The 17,625-nt window shown below is 39.8% G+C and overlaps 1 protein-coding gene across 5 annotated transcripts in view; it reads left to right on the top strand.

The window, feature by feature from the left end:
• SPTLC3 (serine palmitoyltransferase long chain base subunit 3) overlaps window positions 1-17,625 on the top strand; it is a 189,743-nt gene that overhangs the window by 111,184 nt on the left and 60,934 nt on the right. For 4 of the 5 annotated variants that reach the window (XM_015857148.2, XM_015857153.2, XM_015857151.2 and 1 more), the window contains one exon: window positions 3,200-3,530. In XM_015857148.2, the coding sequence (XP_015712634.1) occupies window positions 3,414-3,530 (117 nt within the window). In that variant the 5' untranslated portion in view covers window positions 3,200-3,413. The remainder of the gene's footprint in view (window positions 1-3,199; window positions 3,531-17,625) is intronic. The other variant, XM_015857154.2, reaches the window with a different exon arrangement.

Here is a 17,625-nt window from a genome sequence, read left to right as displayed (position 1 = left end):
CTCCAGAAGCAATACCATGTCCTGTTTACAGATCAAATGTGTTTATCTGGCAAGATTCATCCCTTATATGAAACACTTGCTCCAGATAGAGTCAGGGCAGGGAACCTATGCATTCCCTAGTGGTACTTGTTTTGTGAGCTTTGGCTGTTAGAGTATGGTTACAAGAAGTCCAAAAGGACAGCTGTTCTCTGGGGTCTTAAAAATTGCTTGTTTAAATTCACATTTAAATGTAGTCTCTTTATTTTTTAGTTCTGTCTGCTTGGCATCATTTTGTTAGACACACTGAAAACTAAGCATATAGCATATTTAATTCACTACTGTATTCATACAAAAGGACTTTGTTCATGGGTCTTGAAATGAATAACAAGTACAGAATGTAATAGTCAGAATTACATGATCTGTTATGTAATCAGAGATTCCCCCCACCCCATCCCACAAAACTGAATGAAAAGAAACCAATAAGACATACATGTTGATAATATCGCTTTGTACCCCAGAAGGTGCTCTGTCTGCTGGGAAGTCTACCTGGCAGAACTGTTAGCTGAGTTGCTGGAAGCTGCCAAGGAGCTGAACCACTACTTTGGCAAATGTTCTTGTTTTACCTTTATGATAGCACAGTCAAAATGAACAGTAACTGGCTAAGCAAGGTTACTCAGCTTTTCCTTGTATGGAAGATGCTCCAGACCCTTTACCATCTTTCCGACCCTCCACTGGGACTCCTTTGAGGGGTGTCCCTGTCTTTTTTTTTTTTAACTTAGGAACTCACAACTGGACACAGTAGTCTAAATGTAGCCTTACCAAGGCAGAGTAGAGGAGTAGGATATTCTCCCTCAACCTGCTAGCCGTGCTCTTTTTAATGGACCCTAGGATACTCTCTTGTATCCAGGATACTCCTCTTGGCCACAAGAGCACACTGCTGGTTCATGGCCAACCTGTTGTCCACCAGGACCCCCAGATCCTTCTCCACAGAGCTCCTCTCCAGCAGGTCATCCCCTAACCTGTACTAATTCATGCAATTATTCCTCCTGAGCTACAACACTCTACGCTTGCTCATGTTAAACCTCATCAGGTTCCCCTCTGCTCAACTCTTCAGTCTGTCCAGGTCTTGTTGAATGGTAGCACAGTTTTCAAGTGTATCAGCCAATCCTCCCAGCTTTGTATCATCAGCAAACTTGCTGAGGGTGGGTTCTATCCCTTCATCCAGGTTGTTGATGAAGCTGTTGAACAAGACTGGACCCAGGACACTGCTACTTAAAGGCTTCCAAACATACTCTGCATCCCTGATGGCAGCAGTCTGAGCTCTGCCAGTCAGTCAGCCCTCAATCCACCTTGCCATATACTCATCTATTCCATGTTTCCTGAGTTTCTTACCAATGATGTTGTGGGAGATAGTGTCAAAAGCCTTGCTGAAGTCAAGGTACATAACATCCACTGGTCTCCCCCCATTTACCCAGCTAGCAATGACATTGTAGAAGGCTATCAGGTTTTTCAGGCATGATTTCCCCTTGAGGAATCCATGCTGACTACTCCTGATAACATTCTCTTCCAATTGCTTGGAGATGACATCCAGAACAAGCTGTTCCATCACTCTTCCAGGGACTGAAGTGAGTTATTCTCCAACTTATTATCACAGATGCCTTAATGAAGCCTACGAAAAAACTGAGTTGTACAGAAATGAGGCATTCCTGCATAGGAAGATCACATCAGTAAAAAGAAAATCCAGGAAATCTGAGTTCTGATGCACAATCTGGTGTTAACTACAAAGCCAAATATGTTGTTTTGGGTTCATTGGTTTTCTTTTTTTTTTACTGTTTCTTTCTTATTTTTAGTCAGTTAAGGAGATGCTTTCTTGAGTAAAACTGTTATTGTCTTATTAATTGGAATATGTAAGTAGAAGTCTTTCCAAGGAGGTCAAAATCAAATCTAATAAGGGATGGATTTCTTCACATCTGAAGTGCTATCAGGTAATGTATTGTGGAGGTTAACTACACACCTTAATGGGAAACTCAGCATATTGGAAAGTGGTATGAAACGAGCAAATTGAAGAAATAAATACATAGGTATTCCCTTTAAATGCAGTTCAGTTCAGGTCTGCGTTGCGTTAGTGAGCTTTTGGTCTCAACATATGCAGGCATCCTACTTTGCAAACCTCTTCAAAGGAAAAATATGTTTTAGCAATTCAATACGTGGCTAAGAGAAGTTTTCAAAGTCAATGCATTGTGTGTTCCTGTATGTTTTCTCAGTGGCTCATGTCGTATTTAATCTCCTTCATCATGTCCTCCAGTTTTAGGCTGTATTTTCTATATATCGCTTGCATTTTGTTTCCAAGATGACATAGGGGTTTTTTGGCGTGTGCTTTTTTTCCAATTAAAACACTCCACATATTTTTATTCTCCTAACTTTTCATCCTTACTGGTTCCCAAAATTGATATTATTATATAGCTTTCCTTTAATCTGTTTCCATACTAATTTTAATTATTTCAGGAGGAAGGGATTCTATCACATGTTGCCAGGAACACCTTTACTTTTATGCCTTGCCACTAAAATCTGAAGTACAATAATAATCCTAAATTGACATACTTTATAAAAATCAGGTTCTCACTGATTGTAATTTCACCTAATGCATGCCAAACTGAGTTTAAAGGGCCACTTCACTGTAGTAATCACCCGTGCATGTGTCTGTAAGATGGGGCCAAATAAATTGTTTCTAGTTCTAGGTAAAGATTTCATTTTAATACTGATATGCTTTCTGTTTCCTTTGAAGGTTAATTTTGTGTCTATTACTGACTCTAAAAGATTTAAAAATAGAAGAAAAAGAGAAGTGTTCTGTTCTACTTGGTGAAACACTACATTTTTCCAGCCAGCGCATACTTTTCATAAGATGAAGCTTGCAAATTTACAGATTATTTTGTTTAATTTAGCAAAGCATTTTATTACTCTGCCCTAAATGGTGTAACACAGCTCTGTGTGGAGTGTGATTGAGAAGGGGAAAAAAAAAAAAAAGTGTAATGTTCCTCACTGGGAGGTATTTAGGAGGTAATATGTCTTTAAGTGTCTCCGCCTCTGTGTCCACCCACTTCTTGATAGCTGCAGCAGCCTTGTTGACTCATAAAAGCTGTGTTCATACAATAGCCGACAATGAGGAGTGTTTTTCAGAGGTTCTGAGAGTACACCTTCTGCTATGCATTTTCCATTCTAGGTTGCTGGAACTGAAGGTGTATGGAAGAAGGAGTTTTAAGTTTCTCAGATATTGCAAAAGATAGTTCCTCCTCTCATCCTGGAAAATCCTGACAGACCAGTTGGATACCTTTCAGGCCTTAACTAAGGACTTTATCTGTTCATCCCGCTGTCTTTTTTACTGTAGAAAGACCTGAGACACCCTTAAGAACTGAGAATCTGACTAATTTAAACAGATGGCTAATCCCAGTGCTGTCTGTAATGGACATCTACATCATCATCACCATCAGAAACAGAATAACGTCTTAAAAAGTGGAGTCTGTAAGAAAAATGGAATTACCAAAGGAATTAAGGTAAGATTTGGCTACTCACTATCTCAGTACTGAAAACAACTATTTGTAACATTGCTTATTAGGGTAGTTTTATGAAGGTCTTAGTATCCATTGAACAGGTGGTATGGCATTGGTTTGTGTATTAACTTTTGCAATCTCAGGATGTGATACTGCATTTTTTCTATCATCTTACACTGCAGTAAGGGTTGTGAATGTTCATGCAATGTATTTTATTGAATAACAACTCTCTAGTTCATATCAAGGCCAAAAATCTGAAAGGTAGAAGTTTCCTTTTAAATCTTAACTAATTTCAGAGTCAACTATGTAACGTATGAATCGCCAGTGGGAAGCTGAGTGTGTGAAGAGAGGTTTTCAAAGACAGAGTTATTGTTGTACAAATATAACAAAGAAAAAAAAAATGTAGGCAGGAGAAGCTGTCTTCCTGATGTGTGTTACTACAGTATAGATGTTACTACACTGTTGGCTTAATACCTGCTTCATTGATGTTAGCTGTCCAGCCTTGTGCAGTTTAAAATCCAAGTCCCTTTTCTCAAGCTGTTTTCATTCAAACCAATACTTTACATTTATGTGAGCATTTTGTGGAACAACTAGTGTACAGCATCACAAATCCAAAGGTATTCCTTTGCCAGAAGAGCCCAGTTCTTTAATGTTGTCTCTCTGCAGTACCTATTCTGCTTGGGAACCTGTCCTAATGCATCCTAGTTCTGCATCTTGTTGTCATTAGTAGGAACTCATGTAGTGATTAGGGAGAGGCTGGCTTTGCAGCATGGTGTGATGGTGAAAGGGGAATGGAGAAGTTACCTCAGGAGGCTCAGTGCTCACCTGATCATCTCTGCTCGCAGCCTGTTGAAAGCTTTAGGCAACAAGTGGGGAAAGGCCTTCACTGTTTTACAAGTAAACTGCTATCTTATATCTTTTTTAAATGGAGCTCTCACGCACCTAGCACTGCTAATGAAGGCACGCCCAGTGTCAAGCTTAATGATTGTCTGGCTTTAGGTGTCTCCCTTGGTATGGGTGTTTCCTGATCCTGATCACTGGCATGTGTAGGATGAGAAGAGCACAAAACCTTGTGCAATAATCGAAAAGGCCTTTCTTGGAATCTGCTTCCAGAAACCTAATCTAGCATCTATCTCCCAATCTTTTTGTTATTTGTCACTATGGTGCCAGAAATCTTTGTTTTCAGTTTGATTAGCAAATTTCAAGGACTAAGCCATGTTACTTTTTTTATTATTATGTAACTGCTACACAGTAGCAATTTCAAAGAAGTAAACTCACAGGGAGGAGATTAATTGGGATTTCCTCCTTGATAGAAAAGACATGGCTGGAGAAGTAAAGAAGAATATTAGTAAGGCTGAGCAAAAAGGAAAGAAAGACTGGGCTGAACGGGAAGGCAAAAAAATTAAGGGAATTCTAGTAGGTGCACCTGTGGAATTAGTGTAGTGCTATAAGCACCACGTGGTTGAAAGGGAGGGGGAGTGATGTGCTCATGGCTGAGGAAATAGCTTTAAGAAGTTCAGGAGAGTCATCAAAGGCTGACTTGATAAATCCAAGTCTAGCACTGTGTTACAAATTACTTGTCGTTTCCTTCTCTTCCTGCTTCTAATGCAGACTGGGAAAGAAGGAAACAATAACAGACAAGAGTCCTGTATGAAACAGGAATCTCACTCCCGGTAGGAATCTCCCCATTCCTGTCTGGTCTGTTTCCCCACCCCAGCTGCCTCACCCTGTTCGGTACTTATGCTTTATCCTATTTTACAGGAATAGATACTGTTCCTTCTTACCTGGTCTGTTTACATGGCTTACTGCTGAAGGTGTGCAACATCACACAGTCTTATGTTTGCAACACCCTGCTGAGGTGTACTCCGCCATTTACAGCTGGGATCTGAGGAGCAGCAAAAATGGTAGCTGGGAGCACAGTTAAGCCTGTGTAGGAACCAGAGCCATTTTTGTCACGGTTCCTGTCTTCCTCTGTGTTGCTCTGATTTCCCTTAATACTGTCCCGTGCAATCACATATTTATATTTTTACTGCTTGTTCAGATTATTTCATCATTAAATGGTTCTAATAGGGTGGGAAATACAGTGCTAGGTTATCTAGGATGTGGCTAATGATATAGGTTCTAGCATTTGAAATTTGCGGCAGTTTTTAACTCCTGGGCTTAGTTACAGGTGTGTTATGTTGCAGGTCGCAGAGGAAAGAGACAGGTAGGTGTTCTGGTATGGCAAAAGATGGTTCTGAGGCTGCAGTAAAAGTACAGTACAGTGGTGGCTTCTAAGCTAGAAGCTTGTAGCAATAGGTGCATGCAGTTGACTGACTGGAACATCAGGCTTTGCAGAAATTGGCTCAATAAGCCTTTTTTCCAGGGAGCACATAGGAAGAACTGGCATTGGAGATGCTGCCTTTGAAAACACTGGCTCAGGAATGCATCTTGATGATGTAAGAACTTTTGTGAGCAGATATGCACGACAGAAAGAGAAAGAAGTCTGGTACAGCAAAGTCTCCAGTTTTCTGAAATAACAATTTTGTTTAATGGAATGTTGAGGGTAATTGGGGACGCTCAAATGCAGGGGATCAGGGAGACTGTCTGCTTCTAGCAATCATACCAAGGAAAGTAAAGAGGATAGCTACATAATAAAGAAGCAGTGAAGCATCTTGCCATGAGATGCTTTTGCTTTTTGGGAAGAGGTATGCTACTTAAGTGGAGAGAGACCACTTTGTTTGAACAGCTTCTGAGATGAAATATATATAAATTTTATTTTAAATATAATAAATATTATTATATACTATACATTATATATCTATATATATTTGTCTGACTGCTTTGGTTCTGGTTGGTAGCATTCATTGGAAGTGAGACTACAGTTAGACCCAGGGGCTGGGAGGTAGACAGTGGGAAATATCTTTCATTTCACCTGTGCTTTTAATCCAGAATCGGAAACCTGGTCTGTTCATTATTTAAGGCACAATTCAGTAGTTAGCCTATTTAGTTATCTAACTGTGGTAGCCAGGAAAGGTATTTTCCCAGCTGTGGTTTCTTTAGCTGTTGTGTTTCTGTTTATTGTGGGTGTCAATTGAAGAGGACATAATATTTTAAAACTATAGGTGTGTTTGATCCAACAGGAACTTTATTTTTTCCATGATACGGATTCAACAGTTTTATTTATTTGATAGGTCATTTCCTTGGATGGCTTAAAGATTCTCCAAGATAGCAGAAGCTATTCATTAATTGATTTGTTTTTTCCCATTCTGCACTAAGAATGGTTATTGGTAGGAATAAATTTGCAGTGAACAGACTACCATCTTTCTCAGGGCTTTCAAGCTATTCTGATAGCAGAAAGGAGCCTAGGATGATGTTAAACTCAGAAAACCTCACTTATTTGATAGCCAGAAGACATGATGACCTCTGGCATGCAGGCACTTTAAAATTCAGAGGCTGATTATATTTACCTTCTGTCCTCTGGCATCTGGTCCTCCTCCTAACCTTTTTACTTTGTTATTAATTCAGTACTACAGCAGTCATCCTCAGTTTCTTCAATGATTTTTCCTCCTATGCTTTTCTTCATCTCTTTTCTTTACTACAGCGTAACTTGCTTCCAAACAAAGATTGTGAAGAAAACACTGTTTAAAAAAAAAAAAAAAAAAAAAAAGTGATAATAATACATGAAAGAATATGCCATGCAGCTGTTCTCATTGAATTTATTTTCTTGTATATTCTAATGTCTCCTCTAGTTGTCCTCTGTGGTGCACTCTCACACACATATTGCATTTACATCATATGCTTTTTCAGCAGTTAGTATAACTGGCGCATTTGGGAAGCTCAGTATGAATATTAAGAAGCCCTGTAGGGGGAAAAAAATAAACTAATTCCTGCAATTAGGGTGGTATGATAAGACTTGTTAATACGGGAAGAGAAAGGAGGGTGGTCTTAAGGCTGATCAGACAACAACTTTTCCAAATTTGTAGCCTCAGTTGTGCAACTGTAACAATCAGAACAGAACTTTCTGAAATATCTTTTGTTGCTGCTGTTTGGGATAAAAACTAACTGGAAGGAGATTTTGTTGACCTCAACCTGGTTCATCTTCAACCCATAAACCTTTAGGACCTGTCCATTTGTGCATGTGCTGACAGAAAGTGGAATCTCCGTAAGAGTTGCATAGCTGTAGTGACAGCAAGATATTAAGAGCTGGTTTCCAGTCTGTGTTCCATACCAATTACTTTACCTGTTGCTTCTGTGGCACCACAGACATGACCTCCTCTTCCTCTGAGGAAGTCAGTTCCTGACTTCTCAGCTCCAAGCCCCAGAAATTTGTTGCTTTGTACCAGCACTCTCGGCCATTAATCACAGGTCTCAGATCCACACCCTTGTTTCTGTCATCTGCCTTGCTATGTGATGAGCTCAATCCTTTGGAAGCAGGAAATGTTGAAGTCTACTTTCAGCAAGCTGAGATGTGACTAGTGGATAGGCACATGTAACAGTAAAGGACTCTTGTAGCAATAATTTAAGTATGTTGCATTAGATTTTAATACAAGTCTGGAGATTTTTTGCATAGGACAAATAAGTTTCCAGTAGGACTGGAGTCACTACGCTGTTAGCACCTGGAAATCCCTAAATTCAGGTAATTAACTTTTGAAAGTTTAAGCCTTAGGAAAAACAGTGTGTGTTTATTTGCTTTGGTTTAAGAGGCCTAGGAAGCAGAAAAGCAAATCCCAGTTCAGTGGGAAAAATGAGCTTAAGGAAGACATAAGGTCAGCCTCTTAACACAAGAGCAGTTCACCTCTGTACTTATTAGATGTAAATGTATCAGGAGACTAGCTTAGCTAACCAGTTAACCTATGAGTGACCTCTGGTGCAACCAGGCAATGCACAAGAGATTAAAGCAAAAACAGGCTACAAAGGAGGACATGTTTGGATCATATTAGGAATGTCAAATTCACTTAGTGTTAACAATTGCAAATCCTAACCCTAAGAGAAGCAATAAGAGATCTTACTGCAGCATTTCTAGTAAATAAATACTTGCTGAAAATGTGGTCTATTGCAGAATAGATGGGATGACTTACTGACAGTAGGTACAGGTAAGGCTGTACTGGCTGTTTAAAGCTTTCTTTGTGTGGGTTTTCACTAACCAATTCTCTGAAACCTTGAACCACAAGATCTGAGTAGGAGGAGGACTGCTGGTAATGGAAGATTGAGTCATGGATCTCCTCAGAAATCTCAGCCCATATAAGTGCATGAGACCAGAAGGATTGCATCTGAATATGCTGGCTGATGTCATACTAGAATCTTACACTCTCATCTTTGAAAGGTCATGGATATAAAGAAGATCCCTGATAACTTACGAAAGACAGATGTTCCACCCATCTTCAAGATACAGATACTTTCCAGCAAAAAACTGTTTCTGGAAGTATAATGGTGGTAGTGACTGGGAATAGTAAGCATGGATTTACAAAAGGGAAGATTTTTTTAATGTCTGACTGAAGGTCTTCTATGATAAAGAGACTTAGATCTGTGCATTAAAGTACAGCGGTGGGTGTCATCTACCGTGACTTTATTAATGCAGTTGTCAAATACTGGTTGGGACATTGCGGTCTTGGTGGGTAGACTAGTCTATGGATTAATAACTGACTGGATCATTGGACTTGAAGACTAGTGATTAGTGGTTCATACTTTGCCTGGAGGCTGGTTATGAGTTCTCAGGGGTCTGTTGTGGGAATTATCAAGAAACCGGGGAAAGAAAACAAATACCTGCTCACCAGTTTTGTGGACAACACTAGACTGGGGAGACCAGACAATACACTTGAGAACAAGGCCATCAGTTAAAGAGATTTAGGCAGACTGGAGAGCTATTTCAGCAGAAGCATCAAATATTTCAGCAAGTACAAATGCAAAGCTGCATTGCATTGGTACAAGCTAGAGACTGAATGACATGTGAGAGCAGCTTTGCCAAAAAGGGTCTGATGAGTCTTGACAGACAGTCCACTGCATATGAACCAGCAGGGCAGCCTAGCAGAGATGAAGACTATCAGTATCTTGGGTTGTATTAACAGGAGCGTAGCTGGTACTGTTACCTGACAGTTTTTAGATGACATCTAGGATGCTTCAATCAGTTTTGCACCCACTAACACAGAAAAGAGTCTTGCGCCCAAGTTATGGCAGTCTCCACTATCATTACAAACTGGGAGATGTAAGGACAGAGTGCAGCCCTGCTGAAGAGGACTTAGGGTACTGGTGGATGGTGAGCTGGATGTGAGCCAGTAATGTGCCCTCACAATCCAGAAAGCCAGCTGTATCCTGGGCTGCATCAAAAGAAATGTGGCCAGCAAAGCAAGGGAAGTGATCCTGCCCCTCTACTTTGTGCTGGTGAGACCAGGTTGCCCAGAGAGGTGGTAGATGCCCTGTCCTTGGAGGCTTTCAGGGTCCGGCTGGGCGGGGCTCTAAGCATGCTGATTTAGCCACATACATCCCTGTTCTTTGTAGAGGAGTTGGACTAGATGGGCTTTAAGGGTCCCTTCTGACTAACTGAAACAATTCTATGATTCTAAGTTGGACTGGCTCCAGTGGTGAGCCACCAAGGATGGGCAGGGAGCTGCAGCGATGATGAGAGGCTGTGGGATCTGAGTAAGGCTTTTTACTGAAGTGCACAGGAGAAAAAGAGACAATGGTTGTTGAAACAGGGGTGTTTTCATATACAAAGAGAAGAAAAATTCAAGGTGCAGGTAACAGCATTGAGACAGGCTGCTCTGGAACCTGCAGAATAAGGCTTTCCAGACTTAGCTGGGCAAACCTCTGAGAAAAAGCCTGCTGGGAATTTGATGCTGTCCTGCCTTTGAACAGGAGGCTTGGACCCAAGACTTGCAGACTCCTCCAGTTTAAGTGGGTCTGTGATCCTATAGTATAAGGAGACAGAATTTCTCTGGATGGACAGAATTTTTACAGAAGTCCACTTGGGTTCTTGTGGGTACCTACTTGATGAGATAGCTATATATATTCGTTTAAATGCTATTCAGACTTCTGCATTCTGGAAAATCACTTTTGAATGTCAAGTGTCAGAGGATCTATCTGCATTTAGAAAGAAAAACAACTCAAAGATCTCATTTAGTGTCACTGTTGCCATGCACAAAGTTACTGGAGTTTTAGTCTATGTCTTTTGAATACGTTTTGCCCAAATGGTGGTTTTTTAGAGAGTAACAATTTGGCCAGCATTAATAATGATCTCAAAATTACAGCTAAAATCTCAACCCTTCTGCTTAATTTCAAGTCATTCCTTCAGGAAACAAATGTACTTGCTTGGTAATTTCGCCTGGAAGGTGATTATGTACCCTTTTATTTTTCAGACCGTCTAAAATAATGCGTTAGCACTGTCTCCTTAATCATTGTGATACACTTATTCTGGAAAATGCTGTGTATTCCCCAGGAATGCTGTGTATTCCCCAGGAATCCTTTCTCACTCTATGTGTATTAAACTCTTAAATCATGATTATGTCTACAACTTAGGTAGAACACTACGTTTTTTTTTGCAGGAGCTTACTCTTGCTCATTAGAGTAATTCACTAATCAAGTTAAAAATGAAAGCCATGAATCTAGCACTGAAACTAATTACCTTTGAAAGTTATAAGCAGCAATATAGCTTTCAGAAAAGATAAGGTAATACATATTTTTCTACATACGTTCTTAGCAAGGGATGTAGCTGACTGCATTTCATTGCCGAAGCAGTTCATGAGTATAATGAGCAGAATAAGGTAATGGTTGCTTAGGGATTGTCTAGGTCTGTCTAAAACCTAACTGAAGCCAGAATATGTTTGACATCCTGTTGCTTCTCACGGCTTGCCATTTGCAAATGAGCAGTGGTGATTCAAATCCTGTTTTATATAGTAATAGCCACCATAAAGAGCCCTTAATTTATCATGCTATGCAGATCTATTTCTGCTGCCAGCAGAAGTATGAACTCTCTGAAGGATCTTTATGTTTTAATTTCTTCCTAAGTAAAATTAGCATTTGTTGTGGCGAGACTGTAGCATCATGCAACTAATCAGGAAATTAAATTTCCCTGCAATGACCATTGGCAGAGCCTGGTCATTTTTACTATTCCTGGCTGCTAATTTTACCACAGAAAAAAACACTACTTTTTTTAATACACCAGAACAGAAGTTTTATGAGGCCATTGTCTGAGAGAGTTGTCTTTGCAGGATGGATGTTGAGTTGGGAAGAAAAACAGAGACTTGAAGCCTTTTTAGCTGACATCACATTGCATTCTGCTTCCTCCGGGAACTTCCATTAGAATTTCTGCTTTCCTGTCACTGCTGATGATTCATGTGGTCTTCAGGTCTTGCATACGAGACTTCAGCTGGGCTGCTCTCACATTCATATGTTGACTTATTCTTAGAATCACAACAGCCATTTGTACATTCCTGAGCTTGGGGTTGTTCTGCAAGAGGGTACCACGGTCTGTCCTCATATTCAAATTGCCCTCTTTTCCTTGTGTTCCCTCAAAACTCAGGGTTCATCTTCTGAAACGTTTCTCCTTCTGTGGCCCCTGTAGGTTGAACTTATTGAAGTAAAGGTAGCTGCTGGTTATGCACAGCATTGTGATGGAGATCTGTATAGATCCACTTACAGTTAGAGTCATCAGCAGCCATGTGTCAGTAACTGTAGTGGTTGAGATAGGAACCACAGAGGCCAGGGAATATAACCTGAGAAATAAATTCAGGACCTTCTGTGACTGTCAGCTTTTATCTCATTGTCAGCTGCTCTCAGAGAGAATCCCGGTGCTGTGATCTGATCACACTTATCTCCTGCTCAGGCCACTTGCTGATCAGCCTCACTTCTAGAGCTGCAAGCACAGTCCAGATACAAGTACCAAACAACGAAAGAACTCACAGGAACAGTGCGGTGAGGGAGCTTTTGTTGAAGGGTTATTGTGATCCAAGTAACCATTTGAAAAATCAATGCATTCTCTTAGCTTTTTTAATTATTATTCATATTCAAGTAGTATGAGCTTTTGAATTCTGGCAATTGCTTGATACCAGGCATGCTCAAAGGGAGTGTTTTACTCTGGCACATATCTATTTGTCTGCCTATCTGTTGATGTTGTATCTTCTTTATAGAAGGCGTCACTCTTTTGTGTTGTCACCATACAATTTTTCCTTGCATCATTGTTATATAAACAGTTTTTTGTTTTGCATGTGTGGGTGGTCTGGGGTTGTCTGGGAGGCTGGGGAGTGTTAATACCCATAGGAGAAATCTTGTTGGCTTTTGTAGTTTTGTTTTCATTGTGAAGAAAACAAAACAGTGATTTGATGCAATCACCAACCCTTTTCCTCTCTTCTAATCGCAGTGGTCCCCCACCTATAAGCCACCATCCTCAATTGCCTTCCACCTGCATAAGGTTGTATAAGAGCCAATAGTGGGCTTTTTATAAGCCTTTAAATATTGGATTGGTGCATCTGTGATTATATCAGGAGCATTAGAAAGTAGATTCTATTGTGCATGTGTTACAGACCTGTGCAATCCCAGGTTGAGAAATGTAAAATTACTGTATCAAATAGTGAATGAAGTAAGTCACGTGGGTGGAACTTATCTGTCAGTCGGCTTTGACTTTAAATGTTTCTTAACAGTATTTCTTAAAGCTGAACTCCGAACCATTGATTCCAGCGTCTGATTCTTACTCGTAACCAAGTAGGAATGAATAAACATTTCAAAACAAAGATAATATCTTAGCAAAACATACACCTTTTAAAGAATATATATATATTCATTTCATCCCATGAGATCATGGTTTTATGACAGACAGTTATGCTGTTAATGCATGCTAAGCCTAACTGTTTGTTCTTAAAATCTACGCACATTTTAAAGATATGGATAGTTTATCAATTTTGTCTGTGTTAATTTTGAGATGTGTATGAATGGAAAGGTCTGCAAGAAAGCTATCTTGTGTTTGTTTGTTTTGTGTGTCTATAGTAAGTATGGATAGGTGAGCAGGCTGGCTGCAAAATCTTGGCCTTTAGGCATTGGTATTCAGCATAGAAAGCTAGCAGAGGACATAGTACAGCACCAGTTATCAGTATTAAGTGATGTCTGCAAGATCCTTTCTTTTCGCTCTATTTGCATAGTGTTCTTTCTCAAGTTGATCTGTTTCCAGCACCTTCTCTCTGTACTTTGTCAGTGTGTTGGCTCTTCCTAAATTTTTTCTTCTGACAACGGAAAGCTCTCCTGTTTTCTGTCTTACTGTATAGAAGAAGCCCTGACATCACCTTTTTTGATTTGGGAAGTAAATCGCTGTGGGTTTTGCATTAGAGTTCCATCTCTGGTAGCTTTCCTAAAGTGGAAGTTTCTGAACTCTTTGCTAGCAATGAACAAGACCCTATATCAAGCATAATGGATCAAAAATTGAGCTCTGTCTGCTTATATCTCCCCCCAGTCTCACCCAAGGTATCAATTACCTAATACTTTTGAAAATATTAATGTTAACACATCTATGTTAGAACAGTGTGATTAAATTAAGCAAGTGAAGGTCAAAAACAGCTTTGCTTCTCAGTAGGTGGAAAATATTCTAAAGCTTGCAGATGTAGTTGGATGGTTTTTGGTTTTGTATCTGTAATTCGGCATAATTGGAAACCTCCTTAACTTTTGCATATGTGCTGAGAGTTGTGTTGGTTTTATTTTGTGTGTGTGTGTAGGCTGAGTAAAGCTTACATTTTCATTCATTCAGTTGTTATTGTTAGCAGAAACCTCGGCTTTTTTGGCTGTTATGCTGTGTACCCGATGAGAAACATTCTGTTGCAATCCTATGATTTTGTTAAAGAAATATTAATGCTTAGAGGAAAGTTTCAATGACAAGTTATTCTGATTTTTGGAAACATAGGTGTGCTTATTTTTACTCCCTGCTGACTTGGTGTCAAAATGTATGTGATTGGAGAAGAAGAGTGTTGTATGAGGGGGGAAAAAGGCAAAAAGTAAGGTTATCTATGTAGCTGTGCTAGAAGTCAGTAATCTGAGTTTATTTGGGCCTGATTTTCTACAGTAACAAGATGCACATAGTGATAGGAGCCATCTGTCAGCTCCGTAACAACTTGTGAGCTTGTCAGCCGTTTTCATTCTGATTTGACAAAGCTTTCCTTAAAGTAGGCAGCTGGGTGAAGGAAAAAAGGCTCTGCAGATTCCTTGTTTAAGGAGAAGCTGCTGGGTGAACTCATTCCTCCTGTTCCCTGGAGAATTTCTAGTAGAAGAGGGATTTGGTCTGTGTCCCAAATAAGAGGAATTTTCCATCTGTGAGTTGTGCTGTATTTGGTAGAAAAGTCAGTCAACAAGAGACACGTACAAAGCAAGAATTTATTATACCCAGAATTCACATAGCTCTGTTTACTTATGCTCTAACTCATTTCTGCGTGGCAAATATCATTGCATTTCTGTGGAATTTATTTAGATTGTAAATTTTCTGAGATAAAGACTGTATTTTCTGTTCTTGTCTTGTAAAATACTTGGTACACATAGGAGCAGTATGTATTAAATGTTCCTTCATTCATGGAGGATTTTCATCAGCCTTCTCAATTTATCAGTGATTTGTCATCAATATTGTATAAAGCTGCTTACCTGTCTACTTCTCTAGTTGCTTTGGTTAAGCCAGGATAGAAAAGTGCAGCTTGGTTTCATTTCTCATAGGGTATTTATTTTCTAGCAGTCTACCCAAAGAAATTTAAGTTTAAATAAAAGCTATTTTATCGGTTGATCTGAAGCAATTCAGTTCTAACTCAGTTATGCACTAGTTCTTCATCTTTGGAGGAGACTGGTCTGAAGGTAAGCAGATTCTAAGTCATCATTATCATCTAGCTGGTGCTTACACATTTCACAACGACTGCATGATTTCACTTTGCCTCCTGTTGATCACATATTGCCCCTTTTCAGTGAGACATATTTTAAGGCATGACATAAAGACAGAAACATAATCTCAGTAGGTAACCACCATGGCTTACTGACTAATTTCTTTGCAAACTACACTGTTTGCTACTTATCCCTATGTTGGCCTTGTTCAGATTTTACATCTTCCTGGCTTATGGCTGGCATTTAAAGGCATTTTTGTGAGCATTGCATAGAGCATTGCATTCTTGTCTGTGTTATGCCTGCTTATCTGCTTGGACCAAAAAAAGCATCAGTTTTCCACAGGATTTGCTTAGGTTTTGCAATGAATTATTATTGCAAAGGTATAAAAAATGCAATCTGTAGTGCCGGCAATCATGTTTGCCAAACATATTTTCTTGGAATAGGAAACATATTTACCTATCAGATCATGCTGATAGTGAGAGTTACAAAGTCTGGTGATAAATCTTCTGGCATAATATCTTAAAACTCATAGTAGAAGCACGTGAACCACTTTACTTTGTAGGCTACTGGGCAATGAGCTTTTTGTCTTAGCCTGATACAACAGCTAGTGTCTTGTTTCTTTATTATGCTCATTCAGCCATGGTTGAAGCAAGTGATCACACCTGAGTTGCGTCTGTTCTGGCAGATCATTGCAAAATGGATCAAGAGTTTTTGATTTCTGATTGTTTTTCAGTCCATATCATTCAACATGTAAGATTTAGTACAGCTCCTAAACAACAATATCCTAGCAGCTTAATGGGTAATAACATTTCCAGGGCTTTGAAATATTTTGTATTTTGAAAATAAGGTTGAGTCTTGAAGTTTAAACTGCCCACATGCAAGGGACTGAAAGGATATCCCTAGTGCTACCAGAAGTATGGCTTTTGTGTGGAGACTGGTAACTTTTGGAATAGGAAAAAGAAGCTGCATTATCTAATTAATCTAATATTGATTAGTTAGCATATTCAGATTACATACAAAGCTGTCTAGATCATAAGGCAGGCAGGTTACACTTACAAATAGTTTGGTTTACATCCCACTTAAACATCTGTTACGAGAAAAGCATGCTTATGAGAAAGATATAGCTACCTGGTAGAATATCTGAGAACTTGGGAGATGGTATTATGGGCAAGGAACCATGTGAAGATAAAACAGGAACTTTTGTAACTTCTCACTTTTAACTTAAGGTCAGTAAATCCTGTGTTAGTGCAAGGGATAAAGAGCACTCTCACAGGTGAAAATTGGCTAGGCAGGGTGGAAATGGGGTGGTGAGATAAAGCAGTGGTTGAACTGGAGAGTCTAGCTTGGTTGTTCTGAGGAGCAAGCTGTGCTCAGTGGTGCAGTAGTGCTCAGCTGGAGTGAGGTGGAGCTGCTTGAGGCAGAGCGTGCACCCTGAGAACTAGGTCAGGGGTGTGCCGAGCTCGCTGGGGTGCTGGTATAGCTAGAGGCTACAGAGGGAAAGCCAAGAGGAGGTGAAAGGTAGATGGGTTGAGCCTGTGACTGGTGATCTCAGCCAGGATGAAGGCAAGGAACAGAGGGGTAGGAATGGCACAAGGACAGGAAGATGTAGGTCAGTGAGCAGCTGCAGTCTCAAAAGGGGGAGGTGATTATTTTCTTTCCTTTTTGCAAATAGCAAAGAAATAGTACTACTGAACAGCACAGACACAAAAGTAGCTACAGAAACAAATTATTTGATAGCGTTTATATTGACTAACATGTAATATTCTGAAATGAAATACTTTAGTGTTGACTGAACATTTTTATCAGAGCATGAGTTGTAATAAAAGGAGCCATGCTTGCCGTAGCTGCCACAGCCAGCTTTTAACCATACTACTGTTCTAGGATAGTTCTAGAATAATCTTGTAACTTTTCGCAACTCCTTTGTTCTGTTTGTCTGGGCTAAACATGCTATAAGACATGTACTTTAAGAAAATACTTTAATTTTACAATTTTCTTTCCAAATCCAAAGTTGAGCATAGGGCTTGTGGGCAAACGTGGTCACCTCTGCAGGATGTCTCTTAACGACAGCAGATTTGAGGGCTGTAGGGAGAGGGGAAGGTAGGAGTATCTGGTATGGATCTTAGGGAATGAGGATAGACTTGCAGTTTTTGTGTAGAAGTCCTCCGCATTTTTCTATTGAGGTTTGAAACACAGGGAAAGATGGTTAACATTTAGCTCTCATTCACCGCACAGGCTGGCGGACATAGATGGAATGTGGAAATAGTCAAGTCTTTCTTTACAA

Source organism: Coturnix japonica, chromosome 3, assembly GCF_001577835.2.
Source record: "Coturnix japonica isolate 7356 chromosome 3, Coturnix japonica 2.1, whole genome shotgun sequence".
NCBI lineage: Eukaryota > Metazoa > Chordata > Aves > Galliformes > Phasianidae > Coturnix > Coturnix japonica.
This window is presented reverse-complemented; position numbering and strand designations above follow the sequence as displayed.